Source organism: Argentina anserina, chromosome 4 (assembly GCF_933775445.1).
Source record: "Argentina anserina chromosome 4, drPotAnse1.1, whole genome shotgun sequence".
Taxonomy (NCBI): domain Eukaryota; kingdom Viridiplantae; phylum Streptophyta; class Magnoliopsida; order Rosales; family Rosaceae; genus Argentina; species Argentina anserina.
The window spans coordinates 10,120,431-10,139,254 of NC_065875.1; the positions used below are offsets into that span (position 1 = coordinate 10,120,431).

Sequence of the window (18,824 nt, forward strand, 5' to 3'; positions counted from 1 at the left end):
CCTTTGAATTTTGGATTGTTTTTGATTGTCTGACCTCTATTTCTTTCGTAATCATTATAAAGCTTTTGCAAAAATGTAGCTGGTTGACATATATTAGATGTTTATGAAGACCACCTGTTAAAAATGTTGCTACGGCCATGATAACTTGGTCTTTCTGCAATTTTTATAGGTGTTGGCTAGCTCTTAATCACGTGTACTGTACTATATTCTAAGGACAGCAGAAAATCAAATGATGAATGCCTTACAATGATTCCATTTATATTAATGCTTTGGGTTTAAAAGTTCTGATGGAGATAGTAAATTTTGGGTGCAATTCTATAATTGCCAAAATTGAAAGCTGCCCGTTCTCTGAGATACGTTTTGGTTAAGTTTTAACAAAATATTGGTTTACCTGAATGGTCCTAAAAATTAGCAAGGTTGGAGTGGAGTGTACCTGGGACTATCGGAGTATACATCCCATAGTTCTAGAGATGCAAAGCAAATAAGATGCTAACTCATGAATGAAGTAGCGACATGCACTAGTCTATGCATGTTTCTATAGCGTAATGCATCATGCTTCTTTTGCACAATAATATAGGTACAAGTTAAATAAAATATTTGATCTACAATGATTTATTTTCAAAAATAAAACTTATAAGATCCAAACACGTTATTTAAAAAGGAGTTTCTATTTATATCTCATAAAAAGGTACTTATACCTTCATACTCAACATACTGTACCTCCAATTCACTTTTACAAATAACTAAAATGCTATTTACACATCCCTCATTTTCCATAATTGCCCATAGTTCAATTTTTTTTAAGACTTTCATACCTCAATATTCAACCGTTAAATCTTTTTAATATTTTAATTTACTAAATCAACGAAACATTTATAACAATATGCATACAAAATTCATAAACAAAATGAATTATAACATTTTCTTTGATCAAACTCTAAGGATGGTGGGAAATTAGTTAGTTTATGCAAGTATGATTATTGATTTTAGAGCAAAATGATCACTTGGATGTTGCTCATAGTTTGTCAGAGAATTTTTAATGGTTGGTTAGCATTAATTAGATGATGTTTGAATGAGCATATGATTTTCTTATGCTTCAATTTTCATTATCTTGATTTAATAACTTTTTTTATTGAACCATTTTAGTAGGACAAAAAAAATCTTAACTGGATTGACATATGTTGCTTAAATAAATATTTATTAGTATTTTTAATTGTTTGTGTCTTTATTGGTAATTTTTTTGAGGATGGAAGAATTCATTCAAAAGCCAAATACTCTACACATCCAACCACTACCACATTACGGTAAACAAGTATTTATGGTACGAGCCGTTACAACATCACAGTAGACATACATGGTACTCGAAACCAAGGGGACACGCAGTAAGCACCTTATTCTAGCAATGAAGCACAACAACCATTACACCCATGAACAAACCATGAGAAGCTAGGAGACCCAATACAGGCCAAAAGAAAATAAAACAAGCATAAGAAAAGAGTCGGGACGAGCACGACATGCAGTCAGAACAAAAGTCTGATGTATTGTCGAGACAAGCTCGACATACACAGTAAATAGCTATGAATACTAAAAAAAAGAAAATTAATTAGAAAATAAAAATAACATGGACCATGGGCCCCACCCAGACCCAAGAATTTCTAGGCTCAAGCCGAAGACCCATGTTGCATGAGGCAGATCGCCACCATCTCACCGGAACCGGCGATGCGCACCAACACAACCTCCCCTACCACCTTGTCGCCCAAAGATCACAAGCCATCTTAGAGCTTCAAGAAATCGGCAACGAAACCACCGGAAAGCAGACACAAACGCTTAACCCAAGCCGGATCTAAGAGATCTGAACTCCGAATTGATTCAGTCCTCGATGTTGTCAAGTTGCCACCCCCATAGGAACATCTATCCTACAACACCGCCTCAGACCAACCAGTCGTCTGCCACTCCACTCCTCGGCACACCAGCCCCACATCGATCTTCCTCAACCCCCAATCATCCACCCCATCTTCCGATCGAGCTAGAAACGTTGAACCCCCACAGTCCTCGCTTCAACTTTGTCCCTCTTTTTTGGACACTAGGTCTGCTAGAGCCCGTCCAACGACGATGCCGGGACGTGGCGCCGCTGGACTGGGCATAGATCACACCTTGTGAGCCCTCTCGGCTGTGCTACTGTATGTGCGGCGCTCTAAAGCCTATTTTCCCTACAATTGTCTTTTGATTATATTATCCAATCAACAAGTGATATGGCTTATAAGCCTATAGTATAATATATCAACTTCGTGTCTTTATTTGTAATTTTGCATGAGTTGACAAAGTTAAATACAATTTGGAAAATGAGAGAGATATGTATACCATTTTTAGAAGTATGAATAAAAGCTTCCTATTTAAAAACCCACATTTATGTTATACATAATTACCATCAACTATAATTTTATGTCAGTATTTACCAATGGCAGGCTATGTTTTGTGTTTTCCCATGTGGTCACACGCTAACAACCGACACAACTTTTAATTAACTTCTGTTAACTATTAAATTACAAAAATACCTTTATTCATATACAAATATTTTTGTCCACTACAATATAATAAATAGACAAATTCTTCATGTTTACATGTTCTTAATGCATTTTTTATGCATTGTGTGTGGTTCATATACAATTTTTCTGCTCCGTCGCACTCCAAATGCTATTGAGCCTCAAATCTCAACCTCCATGGCCCTCTACTCCATTTCCAATGCTACAGAGGCTCATAAGTCAACATATGATGTGCTCCTAATGCCACTCAACCTTAAATCAACCCCTTTCGCGCTTCTAATTCCACTGAGCTTCAATATCAACAATAACCAACGAATTAAAGGCAAAATATATTGAATACCAACACATAAAAACCATTGACTCTCAATTATAAGCTATTGAACCTCAATGATTTTAAGAAATTTTTATGGAAATAGTATCATTTCATGTAAAAAGATGGAAATCAAGAACCTTTGATGCACTGAGCCTCAATGGCTGCAGTAAACCAATAAATAAAAGCATATCAATTGAATTGTATACCGCTAGTGATACTAAGACTCATATCTCTACACTCCGCCGCAATTCACCACCCTTCCAAGGACATAATACTACTGAGGTACAATATGTACTATAAGATATGCATAAAACTACTAATGCTCAACAATATGCAACGTTACTAATATTCAATTAAAATAATGATACACAATAAAAGAAATTCACAACTTAAATAGTAAAAATGATATTAAGGCTCAATAGCAAGCAACACTACTGATTTCAATAGCAAATCATGAGACACAATTAAAACAATTTCACAGTCGGCATAGCTTATCAATGGTAACCACAATAACTTTTGGGATATATCAAGAAATGTTACAATATGAGACAAACAAAATAGAAATAATGTACCTCTAGTGCCACTGGATCTCAATAACAACATCAAACCATTAATTAAAGGCAAAAACACATGAATACCAACACATTATAAACCACACTCTCAATAAGCTAATGAACCTCAATAATTTGAAATAGAACCATAAGAGGCAAAAAAAAAAATACATTTCTAATGCTATTGATCCTCAATAAAAAAACAAAAAATCAAGAATTAATAATAAATAATCGAAGTTACATACTGCTAATGCTACTTAGTCTCAAATCTCAACCTTCCAAGGCCATTGAGCCTCAATTGTCAATTAAAAGACACATCTCGCAGAAAAAACAAATCAAATCTTAAACCAGTGAACCTCAGTAACTTTGAGTATTTTCTAAACCGTAAACCCTAAATGAGTGTTTTCCTAAAGATTCTGACACTTGTACAGTTACAATCACGACATTATAACGCTTATGACCCTGAATAACAACACTAATTCATTATTTTAAGAGATAAACACACATAGAATGCAAAACAACACATCTAATGTATCACTCATACATTTTATTTCATACTACATCATTGAAACATAAGCATTTACTCATTGTGCATGAATGCTAGTGAAAGTCAATTACTCATTATGTTACTGAGGTTCAGTAGCAAGAGAATACAAATCTCATTGGTGGCATTTTATCATCAAATTCTTATCACAAAGCCAATTATAATCTCAGCTACATAAAACTACTCAATTGGTTAACAAATGCATCACAACCTGAAATGACATGGACCATCATCCAACAGAGTTGGTACCTACATGTTAGCCTTTCACCTAATCAATTTATTTGTACTAAACCTCAATAACAATGTTCTAATTTTGTTATTAATGTTCAATGGATTAACTTGCAACACAAACTCTCTCTATAAAATTTGATCTACCTCCCTTATTGAATGTCAGTAGCTTTAGAAGTATTCATATACTTGCCCATCTTACACAAAAGATTAAACACAAAAATGATCAAGTATTCATAATGATACTGAATTCAATAACATTAACCTATGGTATCTCCTACAAATAAGCAACTGAAAATTCTTTCCAACATTACTCATATTCAATTGCATAGCAATAGTGCACTGAACCTCAATAACTTTTTGGATTTTTCATGAAATGATACAATACATGCCAAGTAATAAAAATCAAGCACATATAATGTCACTGAACCTCAATAACAACATTAAATCACGAATTAAAGGCAAACAGTCAAAATTAATAAGTATAGATAATGCTACTGACCTTCAGATCTCAATACTCCGCCACCCTCCGCCATGCTTCCAAAGCCACTGAACCTCAAAAACAAGACTTCACCGTACTCCGCTGCACTTCCAAGGCCACTGAACCTCAGAAATCAGCCTCCCCCGCCCTCCACCACATGCCAAGGCCACTCAACCTCAGATCTCAAGACTCCGCCGCGCTTCCAAGGCCACTCAACCTCAGAAACAAAACTCTGCCGCCCTCCTCCGCGCTTCCAAGACTACTGATCCTCATAAACAAGACTCCACCATGCTCCATCGCGTGCCAAGCCACTGAACCTCAGAAATCAGCCTCCCCCGCCCTCCGCCGCGTGCCAAGGCCACTCAACCTCATATCTCAAGACTTCGCCGCTCTTGCCGTCACTCGTCGTTGCTCTTCGATTTCGTTCTACAATTTGGAAATGAAACTATTCTTTGGGACTGGCCAAGTATATAAAGAATGACATTTTTGTTATTTTTGCATCTTTGAGGGGTATTAGAACTTCGATTTTTGGATTGTTAAATGGACCGTTACCCTTATTTTAGACCGCATGGTATAATAGATCTATGTTTTGCTATTGGTAAATATTGATACTTAATTGTAGTTATGGGTAAAAAAAACCCCCTTTATATTAAGCTCAAGAAATACAAATTCAAAATTCTTTTAGAAAAAACGAAAGCTCATTTGCGTGAGGGTTGTGAACTTTAAACAATTTCTGGTGAAAAAAATATTGAACCATTTAAGCAGATCTGATCTGATACCTGCCTTGCAACTAAAATCCTCGAATCTAGGATACCCAGCGCCGATATTAGTGTGACGAATCTAACATTTTGTACATCAACTATTTCACTCTTAACTTCATTTTTCTTATCTGGTAATGTAGCTTGAAATATTTTAAATCATTATATTATGACATTTCAGACCTTTGTCATTTTATAAATATGTTTTTCGATGGTTAGAGTGAGTTGTGTTCTTCTTCCTTGCTTGGTTGCCAAAACCCTAGTCAGGTTGAATGCCCAGCGCATCATTCTGAGATGCTTCCGAAGCGATCGGATGGGCCGCCGGCGCCGGAGGCATTACGGAGCAGCGGTCGGATCAGTAGGCGCCCCAAAACTTACTCGCGAAACATCTACTACTACTCCACCCCCAGTAACATGATTCGCAAACGCAGAAGGAAGGCCAAGACCAAGAACAGACCTGCCGCCGCTCGAATCGCTAAGATGATGCGTTCCCAACGATCTCCCAACCCCGCCACTCCCTCCTCCGCTAAGCTCCTCAATGTAACCAATTTTCACACTTGCATGTTTTTTTCAGTTTTTCAATTGCTATAGTTGAATCAGTTGGTTGATTAAGATATGGATTTTTCACCAATTGCAGACAAACTCCGCGCCGCGCCGCTCCGAAAGAAGGAGGACTTTGTCCGTAAAGAATCCAGATTATGCATCCAACAGCTCCGATGACGACGAAGACATGATGGTGAGCTTTATACACTCAAATTACTTGTGAAATTCGGAAACTGCATTTTAAGTATAGTGTGTTATATGGCTGCTCAAGTTGAGTGACATTTTTCTTTTTTTGGTATGCGTGTTTTAGAAACCCTCTACATATAAATCTGTGAAGAATCGGGGTCATAACAGTGCGTATCAAGATGAGTTATCGCCTTCCAAGCACAAAAAGATTGTGGAGAGACCGACACCTCGGCGTGAAGGATTGCGGCCACGTCGCTCAAAGACTGTTTCCAATGAGGATGTACTTTATGGATTTGAGGATGAGCCGGGGAGTTCCGAGGAGAAGGTTGACCAAGAAGAAACTGAGAATGGGCAGGATATTGAATATAACGACGCCGATGATGGTCAGAATGAGGGCGAGGGTGAGGACATGGGTGACGATGATGGAGATGAGGACGGTGATGGAGATGGTGACGATGATGGTGATGATGAAGAGGGGGAAGAGGAACAGGATGGGAGGAGGCGTTATGATCTTCGGAATCGTGCAGAAGTACGCAGGTTCTCTATTGAAGAAGGTAAGCGAAGACCAAGATCTCCTCGAAGAGTATTACACCAAGGAATGGGGCCAAAGGTAGGCAGGGATGTTAGAAAGGGTGGATCACGAGTTCATAAGCGTCATCGAATCACAAGGACTGATGATTCTGATGACTCCCTTCTTGTGGATGAGCTCGACCAAGGACCTGCGATTCCTTGGGGGAAAGGTGGGAGCAGGTCAGGACCACCTTGGCTTTTTGGGGGGCTAGACATGCATGGAACAACAACGTGGGGGTTGAATGTTGCCGCCTCTGGTTGGGGTCACCAGGGTGATGCTTTTGCCACCATGACTTCAGGAATTCAAACTGCTGGGCCAAGCTCAAAGGGAGGGGCAGACATACAACCGTTGCACGTTGATGATAGTGTCAGTTTTGAGGATATAGGGGGACTTTCTGAATATATTGATGCTTTGAAGGAAATGGTTTTCTTTCCTTTACTGTATCCAGATTTCTTTGCGAGTTATCATATCACCCCACCAAGGGGGGTTTTGTTGTGTGGCCCTCCTGGTACAGGGAAAACATTAATTGCCAGAGCCTTAGCCTCTGCTGCGTCCAAGGCTGGCCAGAAAGTGAGTTTTTATATGAGGAAGGGTGCCGATGTGCTGAGCAAGTGGGTTGGTGAGGCTGAAAGGCAATTGAAACTTCTTTTTGAGGAAGCACAAAGAAATCAACCTTCAATCATATTCTTTGATGAAATAGATGGACTGGCTCCTGTAAGATCCAGCAAACAAGAGCAAATTCACAATTCCATTGTGTCTACTTTGCTTGCTCTGATGGATGGTCTTGATTCCCGTGGACAAGTGGTTTTGATCGGAGCAACCAATCGAATTGATGCCATTGATGGAGCTTTGCGGCGCCCTGGTAGGTTTGATCGTGAATTCAACTTTCCTTTGCCCGGCTGTGAGGCCCGAGCTGAAATTTTAGACATCCACAGTCGGAAATGGAAGCATCCTCCTTCACATGAGTTAAAATCCGAGCTTGCAGCTAGCTGTGTTGGGTATTGTGGTGCTGATTTAAAGGCTCTATGCACTGAAGCTGCCATACGTGCTTTTCGTGAAAAATATCCTCAGGTCTACACAAGTGATGATAAATTTGTAATTGATGTTGATTCAGTAAGGGTTGAAAAGTACCACTTCATTGAGGCCATGTCAACAATCACCCCAGCTGCTCACAGAGGTGCTGTTGTTCACTCTAGGCCATTGTCTTCAGTTGTTGCACCATGCCTGCAGAGGCATCTCCAAAGAGCCATGAACTATATTTGTGATATTTTCCCTCCGATTGGGGTGTCACCAGAATTGTCCAAACTTTCCTTGCTCTCATGTGGCTCTGCTATTCCTCTTGTTTATAGGCCTCGGCTTCTTCTTTGTGGTGGTGAAGGTTCAGGCTTGGTAATTATCCTGGACCCTTTTCAAAATGATTAAATATTCGTAAGTCGGACAGAAACTGAATTTACTTACTGCTTTAGTTTCACAGGATCATCTTGGGCCTGCCATTTTACATGAACTGGAGAAGTTTCCTGTTCACTCCCTCGGGCTTCCATCTCTTTTATCTGATCCTAGTGCAAAGACACCAGAGGAAGCACTAGTACATATATTTGGTGAAGCAAGGAGAACTACGCCATCAATTCTTTACTTGCCACATTTCAATCTGTGGTGGGAAACTGTGGGTGCTTGCTTTTACTCTTAGAATTTTTCATATTTTCTGAGATAAGCGCAATAATTATTCTTTCACAGTGGTAATTTTATTTAAATATTCTGCTTCTGCGTGCTCCCAGTAAAATGGTTTGTATTATTGATTTTCATCCCCCCAGATTGTATTGATTTATATTTTGCTATTTGAGTCATAATAGATTTTATATGCAGGCACATGAGCAGCTCCGCGCAGTTTTGCTGACTTTGTTGGAAGATTTCCCATCTGATTTACCTATATTACTACTTTCAACTTCATCAGCTCCACCTTCTGAAGTTGATGCCATGACCTCCTCAATATTTTCCGAACGATCTGTGTATGTTGTCCTCATCTTAAAACTTATCGAAGTTTCTGAATTGAATTTCTGTACACTTATTCTGTGCGAGATATATTATTAGATGTTGGTAATTTATTTGCAATTTCCTCATCTTTTTTTTCTTGCCTGTATGTATGCCGCTGGAATTTCATTATTTAGTAACATTTTATAGCAATTGGTTTGTGCTAAAGACTTTCTTTATATATCATAAGTCAAGAACTTGCCCAATTGCTTTGAAGGTTTTTTAATATATAACGTTTTATTCTTTTCATACTCTGTACATTCTGTGTCCGTTTTTATTAGAAAATTCTAAATATAGTTGAGAAACATTTACAATGTTAATTGTTAAGATCTGAGCGGGTTGGTGATTGGAAGTAATTATTTAATGATCTACATGTTAATGATCAGTCAGATTTGTGTTAAAATTTTGAAGCTTCTTACCTGAACTGCCTGAACTGAACAACATGAAGATAAATATCACTATAAAGACTTTGTTTCTAGAAAGAATCCAGGATTCAGTTATTAACTTGATAAAGTATACTTCTGCATCATGGTTATGAGTCTAATATGCGCACCCCTTTTAACAGCTATCAGGTGAGTATGCCAGCTACTGAAGACAGATCTTTGTTTTTTGACCGTCTGATTGAAGCTGCATTGTCAATCATGTTTGAGGGCACACCTAAAAGTTCATCGGAATCGGTGTCTGTTCCTGAACTTCCAAAGGCTCCAAAAGTACAAAGTGCTCCAAAACTGTCAGAGTTAAAAGCAAAGGTAGAAGCTGAGCAGCATGCTCTTCGCCGATTGCGTATGTGCCTCAGAGATGTTTGCAATCGGTAAGAAATCTTTTACTATGTCTTGGTTCTTTTGATACTGATTAGTGAATTACCCCTCTTCTTCGTTGTATTCGCCAATTGCCATGATTTGATAGAGAGATTGTTTAATGAACAATTGGATAACTGTATCATACTCTGGCATATTTTGTAATCTCGTCTCATAATAAGGCTCTGTTTTTCCTGTTTCGTGAAGCATTTTTTCTGTTGGATCAAGTTTCATACTAATGTTAAAGGGGTTGTTTATTACATAAGAATGATTAGTTCAAATTAACAGAAAAGTAAATTCAAGTATCTTTCGCTTTGTATTTGGATATGATTTTAGCCAAAGTGAATTTGCATAGTGTGTTTACAGAATTCTGTGAGGTCTCAAATATCTATCTTGCTTTCTCTCCCCATTTTTTCATTATATGAGTTTGGTTATGTGATGCAGAGTTCTATATGATAAGAGGTTTAGTGCTTTTCACTATCCTGTTTTGGATGAGGATGCTCCGAACTATCGGTCAATTATCCAAAATCCTATGGATGTTGCGACTCTGCTGCAGCGTGTTGACTCTGGATTGTATATTACTTGTTCAGCTTTCCTGCAAGATGTCAATCTTATAGTTTCCAATGCAAAGGTGTGATTTTTCGTTCTTGGTTATGTGTAAGCTGATATGTTGATTTAGTGTAGAAGATGGATGAGTTAACAGAAAGTTGCTTGAAAGATATTGTTTTGAACAATTAGAAAGTCATTGGGGAAAAGTTAACTTCAGTATAATTCAAAAATCTTTGCAGCTTTAGTTCAGGAACTCTTCTCAGTACTCAGGGTTTCAATAAAATTAGAGAGAATTTGCAGACCAGTGGATTAGAAACCTCCCACGTTTAGAGGACAAATTGAAGAAGCACAAGCGTGCCAGTTGTTAAGAAACTAAAACAAAGACTGTAAGAAGTGAGGGTGTTAATTGTTAATATCTAATCAATGATCTGTTTAAAAATCTTTGCAAAAGAAGATGGGGAGGGAGGGGCAGAAGGGGGGGGGGGGATAAGTTTCCCAAGAGCACATAAAATAAAGTGTCGTTGCTATTTTGGGGGTTGATATTGTTAACTGTTGTTATATTTGATGGGCTATTTAATTATGTGCATCTCGCATGGGATGTTTTCATTTAAAAGGGTCAAAGTAACTTCCTCAATATTTGTAACATTTCGTTTTAACTTTAGAGTTTGATCATCTCATTATTGTGTGGAATGCTTGTCTAAACGAAGTTGAAACTGGTTGTAGTGACTGTATTTGCTCAAGTTTTATCTTGCCACCAATTTATGTGCTCCGCTTTCTTGGATTCAGGCTTATAATGGAGATGATTACAATGGTGCAAGGATTGTTAGTAGAGGGTATGAGCTTCGAGATGCCGTAAGTGTCTTCTTCTCCTTTAGTTTATTTGTGTGCTTTGGGCTTTAGCATGTCTTTCATGTAATGTTCCTCTTAGGTACAAGGAATGCTGTCACAAATGGACCCTGCTCTGGTTGCATATTGTGACAAGATTTCTGCCCAGGGTGGTCCAGAACATATACCAGAAGATCTAGGTGTAGCTACTTTTGCATCAATACCTGTTGTACAGCTGGGAACTGTCACTAGGGTGAGTGCTCGACTTCGTAATGTCCAACCTGAGGTAAATGTGGATCATAGCTACGAGGCACACAAACGGCCGAAAAAGAATATCGATGGCCCTCCTACAGGTATTTTTTTTTTCTTTCTGTTTTTATCAGTGCAACTGCAGGTACTCCAAGCTTTATGTATCTTGTTATTGGTCAATCCCAACCTTCATACCTAAATTTGAACATAATGCTGTTTGATGAATTTAGTAATACAATATCAGCATCCAGAAATCTAAAGCCAAAAGAATAATTGAACTAGTAGATACAAGAATAAATCTGTCTATGACTCTATGTTGATGATATTTATTTTTGGTAATGAGCTGTTAACTATACTTTTTTTTTTTGCTCATTGAGTTGTGATAACTGGCAATTTGCTACAAATAGAACAAGTATACTTCCAAATATTATTTATTAAATGTTTGAATGGTTAAGTTTTTTTTCACTTTTTTGATGTTCAATACTAATCTTGTGAATACCAGCTTCAACAGCAGAAGACAAGTCACAGCATGAGGGTTCAGTCCCATCCACGTCATCCCAGGAAGCGGAGAAAAATAACACAGATCTTGGAATTTCAGAAACCTCTTGTGTTGATCTCAATCAGCATGAACAGCATGAGACTGCCAAAGTGGTAGAAGTTTCTGGCCGTGCTGGTGAGAGTGGCTCTGTAGACGTCCAGATGTTAGATGGTGAAATTACAAACCAAATGGAATCTATCAAGCTGCTTTTCGTGGAGCAGACCAAAGCTTATGACATTCCACAGCTTGAGAGGCTTTACACCAGAATTATGAAGGGCATTTTTGACATCAAAGACAAGAGTGATATAGATGGCACCAAGCAATTAATTTTGAAGTATTTGTTGAAATTTGCAGAGGATGAAGCAAATTTTTGATTCGTAGAGAAACAAAATCTTTATTCAGATGTTTATGCAAAATTCCGATAGTTTATATCAGAGAGTGATAGGAGCACTTTGTGCGACGTTTTTAACATGTTTTTACCTCAATTTGTACTTTACTTAGCCCTTATTATTGTACTATTGAGTCATTGAGTCGTAGTAAGAGTCTTGAGCGGTATTAGATGCATTTTTGTGCTTACATGAGTTAAAACGCATAATTGGTTTAGAGTCCTAGTTTGACTAGGAATCCTTGTTAGGTTTTGAAACTAATTATCTCTTACTTATGATTTTATTTTCTTATTTTCAGATTTGATTGAAGAGATAATTAAAGAAAAAAAGATGGAGCCAAGTCATGCAACAATTAAATAGAAGATGATCATTAAAGACATAAAACATGGCATGTTTTAGGGAATAAAACATGACATGTTTTAGGGATTAAAGCATGGCATGTTTTAGGGAATAAAACTTTCCATGTTTTAGAGATTAAAGCATGGCATGTTTATAGGAAGAAAGAAGCAATTTCAAACCCTCCATCTTTCCTCTATATATACATGGCTTCACCTCTCAAATATGATCACTTCTCATTAGCATTCAAGAGCCAAAACTCTACCAAAACACCACCATAAACTTCCATCACAAATTAGCCAAGCCGTCCACCCCAAAACCATCATCATCTCCACCGAGTTTCACCATTGAAGACACACCTCCAAGGTTCCTACAACGTGTGATTCTCGCAACTCATCTCCATGGCTTCGTCTATTTGTGTTAATCTACAATTCTTTGTCTATGAAGATTGTAAGTTGTTGTTTATGTGGCAATATTGGTTTTGTATTTGTTTTAAATTTCAGTTGTATTTGATATTTTTTTGAGACTATGCCGAATCTATGTTCTTATAATTAATGAGTTTGTATTTCTATTGTTGTGTTCTAATCATCTTTCTCATATTTTTAGATAATTTTCAGATATGTGCATATGAATTTAGTGGTTGGATGCAATCCCTAAGATTGTGTTTGAGTGCTAGATTCATCAACCATATTGACACAAATCGAATCATGCCCTAAGTAGGTTCGGTTTGTGTTGATTAAAAGTGGTAAAAATTCTGGAAATTTGCATGTGAAACCATGGTGGGTGACGCCACACATGAAACATGTCTCCAACAAAGATTTGGTGCTTAAATGTAATCTTGTTTGATTTCTACTCTAAGTGTTATTGAATTTGATTGCATGCAAATTTAGATTAGGCCCTAAGTCAATCTAAATGTTAATTGAAATCTTGCATGATTAGATGATCCCCTAAGACTCTAATTGTATTAGTGTCTAAAAAGTATGTAATTGGTCGAATTAGAATGCATGATAGGTTCGAACTTGTAATTATGTGGTGTAATGGTAAATTTGATTTAAGTTTGTTAAAGAGAAGTCGATCATGTAAATAGTAATTTAGGTTTTATTTTAGTAGTTAATAATCAATCTCAAACCCCCATTATTTGTTAACACTAAAAGTTTAGAGTTCCCTTCAATTCCCCGGAAAGAACGATCCCTGCTTATTCTATACTAACGATGATGTTTTACAGGGTTTATTATAGACGTTTTAACAAAACGCTCTATCATTTTGGCGCCGTTGCCGGGGAATTGAGAAAATCTCAATTCTTTGAAGTGTTAATTTTGTACTATATTGTATATTTGTAAAAATAAATTCCTGTGAATAGTACGGTGAATAGTAACATTCAGTTAAAACAATTACAAGTTTTTTTTTACATCTAAAAAAAAAGTAAATCTCTGTAAATTTTTTTTACTTTTTTTTGTAAGTGTAAAAATATAAAAATACTTATAAATTGTAAAAATAAAATGTAAAAAAAAAACTTTATCTTTGCAAAAATAAATTTTGTGTACAGTAAATAGTAAATTAAAAAAATTAAAAAAATAATGTATGTGAACAGTACTAGGTAACAGTAAAATACACACAGTAAAAAATTAAACTTTTTTTTAAATATATTTTTTGTGATAAATGTTTTAATTTTGTTGTAGTATGCATATAGGATACTTGTTACACTTAGATAATTTTTAAAAAAACTAAATGTTTATTTATGCTTAGTTTATTGTAAGTTATAAAGTGAACGGAATATGTAAAGTCCATTTTGTTAATATTAGCCTTAACCCTCCATTTGTACCTTGGTAAGGTCACTTGGGGTTGAGGGCGGCTTTTATTAACACTTTGCGAGCAGTCTAACACACAAATTTATTCCGAGCTGAGTAAGGGGCATACTATTTTCATTACCCTGGTTCAAGGTTTACAAAATTGGATCTCAGAGGCCCATAGACTGACATACATCTCGGTGATGGAGTCAATAGTGGAAACATCCTTTCGAGGGTGTAGCCTCCGTGGTGTCCAACAAATGAGTCCTGCCTTGCGACTATCTCTGAATCTAGCTATCCAGCCTTCTGAAACAAAAGAATGAGTTTGTGTCTAGACAACATACTTAGGCCGCATGTCCACCTCGCTTTATAACTTAGAAAATAACTTTGTATAAATAGATGTATATAGTTTCAAAAGAAAATGATATTCTAACTTTTAAGGTATATCGGATAAAGCAAGACCCTTACCTGGGGCTGTTTCAGTCCGTTGCACAGTTAGCTCCTCTGCTCCACGTACCTTAAATGTTAGGATTGTGTGTGAATAAAATCAATTAGACTTAGTAATACTTTATGTAGATTTCGTAACATTAAAAATAAAATAAAAAAATAAAAAAAAATTAAAAAGAATAAAAAAACAAAAAAAATGAAAAATAATAACAAAAAATGATTAGAGGAAAGAAGTTCCAAGTGGGCCAGAAAGTTCTGTTATTCAATTAGAGGCTTATGTTGTTTCCAGGGAAACTTCGTTCACGTTGGGTTGACCCATTTGTTGTTACTAACGTGTTTGCTCATGGTGCAGTTGAGATTAAAAGTGATACAACAGGGAAGACATTCAAGGTGAATGGGTATCGACTTAAGCCCTACTATGAGCCATTTGAGGAGCACACGCATGAGAAGACAATTGTGAGAGATGCGCCTAAATGAGAATGAACATGAGAGAGTCTAGGCTGAGAGACTATAAAACTCAAGCGCTGCATGGGAGGCAACCCATTTCAATCGTATCTGTGGAGGAGTCGTCTACGGGAGTTTGAATTTTCTAATCCCTTCACTCTTATGGTTGACTTGTATATGTGTTGATATGTGATCTTATTCTATGCTTGTGAATTACATTCTTACTATTGAGCTTACATTGAGGACAATGTAATTTTCTAAGTGTGAGGTAGGGTTGCAAGTTCATTGATTATTTGTGTCATGATAAAAAAAAAATCCAAAAAAAAAAATCAAAAAAAAAAAATTATTGTTTTATTGAGTCTTAGGATGCCCCTAAAGTCTAGGATGATTATGTCTCTAAAATACATAGATGATGGTTTTGCATTTCATACGAATTGAATTGTAAGTTTCATTGATGATGTGGATTTGGTATGAACATGTGAGATTTCGATTGATTGATTATGACATACATGTTTTGGTCAGTTTAAAGTCCATAACAACCTGTGAGTTTTCGAGCCTTTATTTACTTTCTTCATGAGATGTAACTTGAAATTTAGTGGTTGTTCATAAACCTCACTATTCTTTACATATTCAATAACTATGTGTCATAGCTTTTAATGGACTCTAGAATTTACTAGAACTCACTTTTGTGATTGTTGAAACATTTAAGTCATAAAATGCTCTGATTTTGAAAAGGATTTATGGATCATTTCTAGGAATACGACAACTTTAGCCAAACAACCATGTATCCCTATATGTGCCCTGTTTGGGACCCCTTAGTTGAACCACATTTGAGCCTACATTGAGCCTTTTCTTCATCACCTATGTTATCTTCATGCTTAGTATAGTTACCTCTACCTTGTCCTATAGACTTGGCAGAATTCTTATTGAGATGATGTTGTGATGATGCATGAAATAAGTGTGGGGTGGAAGACATTTGAAAAAAAAAATCAACAAGCTTTTAAGCAAGCATTGCCGAGAAAAAAAAACAAGAAAAAGAAAAAAAAAAGAATGATGAACTCGGCAAGAAAAGAAAAAATGTTATGTTGTCTTCCATTTGTGATTTGGAGTTGAGTTGTAATTGAAGGTCTAAAAATTTTTACTTGACCTTTGTCCATGTTCATTTTGTGGTTAGAATGATGATTGTGCCCAACTTGTTATATTCGGCCCCTGATGGTGTGTGGTGTCATAAGTATGATGTTTACTCTGCTGAGTCTATAGGATTACATTTGTGATTCCTTAATATTCCATGCCTTTAGCTACGCCTAAACATTTACCTTATCTAATGATCCTAATGATTCTTAAAATGAGCAAATCTTGGTTTGTGGAGATGATCACAAGAGTTGAGCATATGGTTTTGGTCCATTTGTGCACTTAGTTGTTAAATGAGGTTTTCCTATGTTATTCACAAAGTGCTTTCATTTGTTGAAATATGCAAGTTATTTGATGCCTTAATATCCTTTCTCTTGCATATACTTATGTGTGAATGATAACCATGAATTTGAGTGAAAAGAAGAGAGTATGCCTTGTGAGGAGGATTTGATTGACTAAACATGTTAAATGCTTATTGTCTCGTATCTGACTTATTCATACTATGAAGCATGTTTATGAAACTTGGAATTTATGTGCTTACATTCAAATGCTTAAACTTGAAAACTATGTGTTTTGAGATTCTGAGACAATCATTTAGGGGCAATAGTGTCTCATTTAGTTTTGTTTTGCTAAGGGACTAGCAAAAGCCAAGTGTGGGGTAGTTGATAGGAGCACTTTGTGCGACGTTTTTAACATGTTTTTACCTCAATTTGTACTTTACTTAGCCCTTATTATTGTACTATTGAGTCATTGAGTCGTAGTAAGAGTCTTGAGCGGTATTGGATGCATTTTTGTGCTTACATGAGTTAAAACGCATAATTGGTTTAGAGTCCTAGTTTGACTAGGAATCCTTGTTAGGTTTTGAAACTAATTATCTCTTACTTATGATTTTATTTTCTTATTTTCAGATTTGATTGAAGAGATAATTAAAGAAAAAAAGATGGAGCCAAGTCATGCAACAATTAAATAGAAGATGATCATTAAAGGCATAAAACATGGCATGTTTTAGGGAATAAAACATGACATGTTTTAGGGATTAAAGCATGGCATGTTTTAGGGAATAAAACTTTCCATGTTTTAGGGATTAAAGCATGGCATGTTTATAGGAAGAAAGAAGCAATTTCAAACCCTCCATCTTTCCTCTATATATACATGGCTTCACCTCTCAAATATGATCACTTCTCATTAGCATTCAAGAGCCAAAACTCTACCAAAACACCACCATAAACTTCCATCACAAATTAGCCAAGCCGTCCACCCCAAAACCATCATCATCTCCACCGAGTTTCACCATTGAAGACACACCTCCAAGGTTCCTACAACGTGTGATTCTCGCAACTCATCTCCACGGCTTCGTCTATTTGTGTTAATCTATAATTCTTTGTCTATGAAGATTGTAAGTTGTTGTTTATGTGGCAATATTGGTTTTGTATTTGTTTTAAATTTCAGTTGTATTTGATATTTTTTTGAGACTATGCCGAATCTATGTTCTTATAATTAATGAGTTTGTATTTCTATTGTTGTGTTCTAATCATCTTTCTCATATTTTTAGATAATTTTCAGATATGTGCATATGAATTTAGTGGTTGGATGTAATCCCTAAGATTGTGTTTGAGTGCTAGATTCATCAACCATATTGACACAAATCGAATCATGCCCTAAGTAGGTTCGGTTTGTGTTGATTAAAAGTGGTAAAAATTCTGGAAATTTGCATGTGAAACCATGGTGGGTGACGCCACACATGAAACATGTCTCCAACAAAGATTTGGTGCTTAAATGTAATCTTGTTTGATTTCTACTCTAAGTGTTATTGAATTTGATTGCATGCAAATTTAGATTAGGCCCTAAGTCAATCTAAATGTTAATTGAAATCTTGCATGATTAGATGATCCCCTAAGGCTCTAATTGTATTGGTGTCTAAAAAGTATGTAATTGGTCGAATTAGAATGCATGATAGGTTCGAACTTGTAATTATGTGGTGTAATGGTAAATTTGATTTAAGTTTGTTAAAGAGAAGTCGATCATGTAAATAGTAATTTAGGTTTTATTTTAGTAGTTAATAATCAATCTCAAACCCCCATTATTTGTTAACACTAAAAGTTTAGAGTTCCCTTCAATTCCCCGGAAAGAACGATCCCTGCTTATTCTATACTAACGATGATGTTTTACAGGGTTTATTATAGACGTTTTAACAAAACGCTCTATCAGAGTGATAGAATTCTCATCCCAATAGATCGAAGTATTTATTGTCTGATGAAGGGACTGATGGTAAGTTTTCTTTGAAGCCTGCTATACTTGAATTCAATGTAAAGTTGATGTTAAAAGTCCGAAAATGGAGTATGAATCCCGGTCAACTGAGTGATGTTTACCTTCGGACGCAATGAAGCCCCGAGCGTGCGGCAAGCATTCAGAGTTGTAAGGGGGATAACATATAAACCTAGCTTGACCTGACTCTCAAAACCCGTAGCGCAGAGTGTCAGGGGAGCATCCGGGTTTTAAAGCTATGTTTCCTCTAGTGCAGACTGCAGAGGGTCTTAAGGATGATGCAGATGTTGCGACTCATTCAGCATAGATTTGATTGACAATTAT

General features: G+C 36.5%; 1 protein-coding gene across 1 annotated transcript; it reads left to right on the forward strand.

Annotated features, from left to right (window-relative positions):
* The first annotated feature begins 5,631 nt into the window (after window positions 1–5,631).
* Window positions 5,632–12,170, forward strand: LOC126790797 (ATPase family AAA domain-containing protein At1g05910). The gene is made up of 10 exons (XM_050517147.1): window positions 5,632–5,958; window positions 6,056–6,154; window positions 6,272–8,107; window positions 8,193–8,381; window positions 8,582–8,724; window positions 9,312–9,557; window positions 9,988–10,174; window positions 10,879–10,944; window positions 11,021–11,270; window positions 11,669–12,170. The coding sequence occupies exons 1-10, from the start codon at window positions 5,713–5,715 to the stop codon at window positions 12,076–12,078; spliced, it is 3,672 nt and encodes a 1,223-aa protein (XP_050373104.1). The 5' UTR covers window positions 5,632–5,712; the 3' UTR covers window positions 12,079–12,170.
* The last annotated feature ends 6,654 nt before the right edge of the window (window positions 12,171–18,824 follow it).

What these genes read in the sequence shown, in the direction of transcription:
- LOC126790797 (XM_050517147.1), top strand. Translation starts at nt 5,713, where the DNA reads ATGCTTCCGAAGCGATCGGATGGGCCGCCGGCGCCGGAGGCATTACGG. An exon ending in ATGACGACGAAGACATGATG is followed by an intron (nt 6,155 to 6,271) that starts GTGAGCTTTATA and finishes TGCGTGTTTTAG; the next exon opens with AAACCCTCTACATATAAATC. An exon ending in TCAATCTGTGGTGGGAAACT is followed by an intron (nt 8,382 to 8,581) that starts GTGGGTGCTTGC and finishes TTTTATATGCAG; the next exon opens with GCACATGAGCAGCTCCGCGC.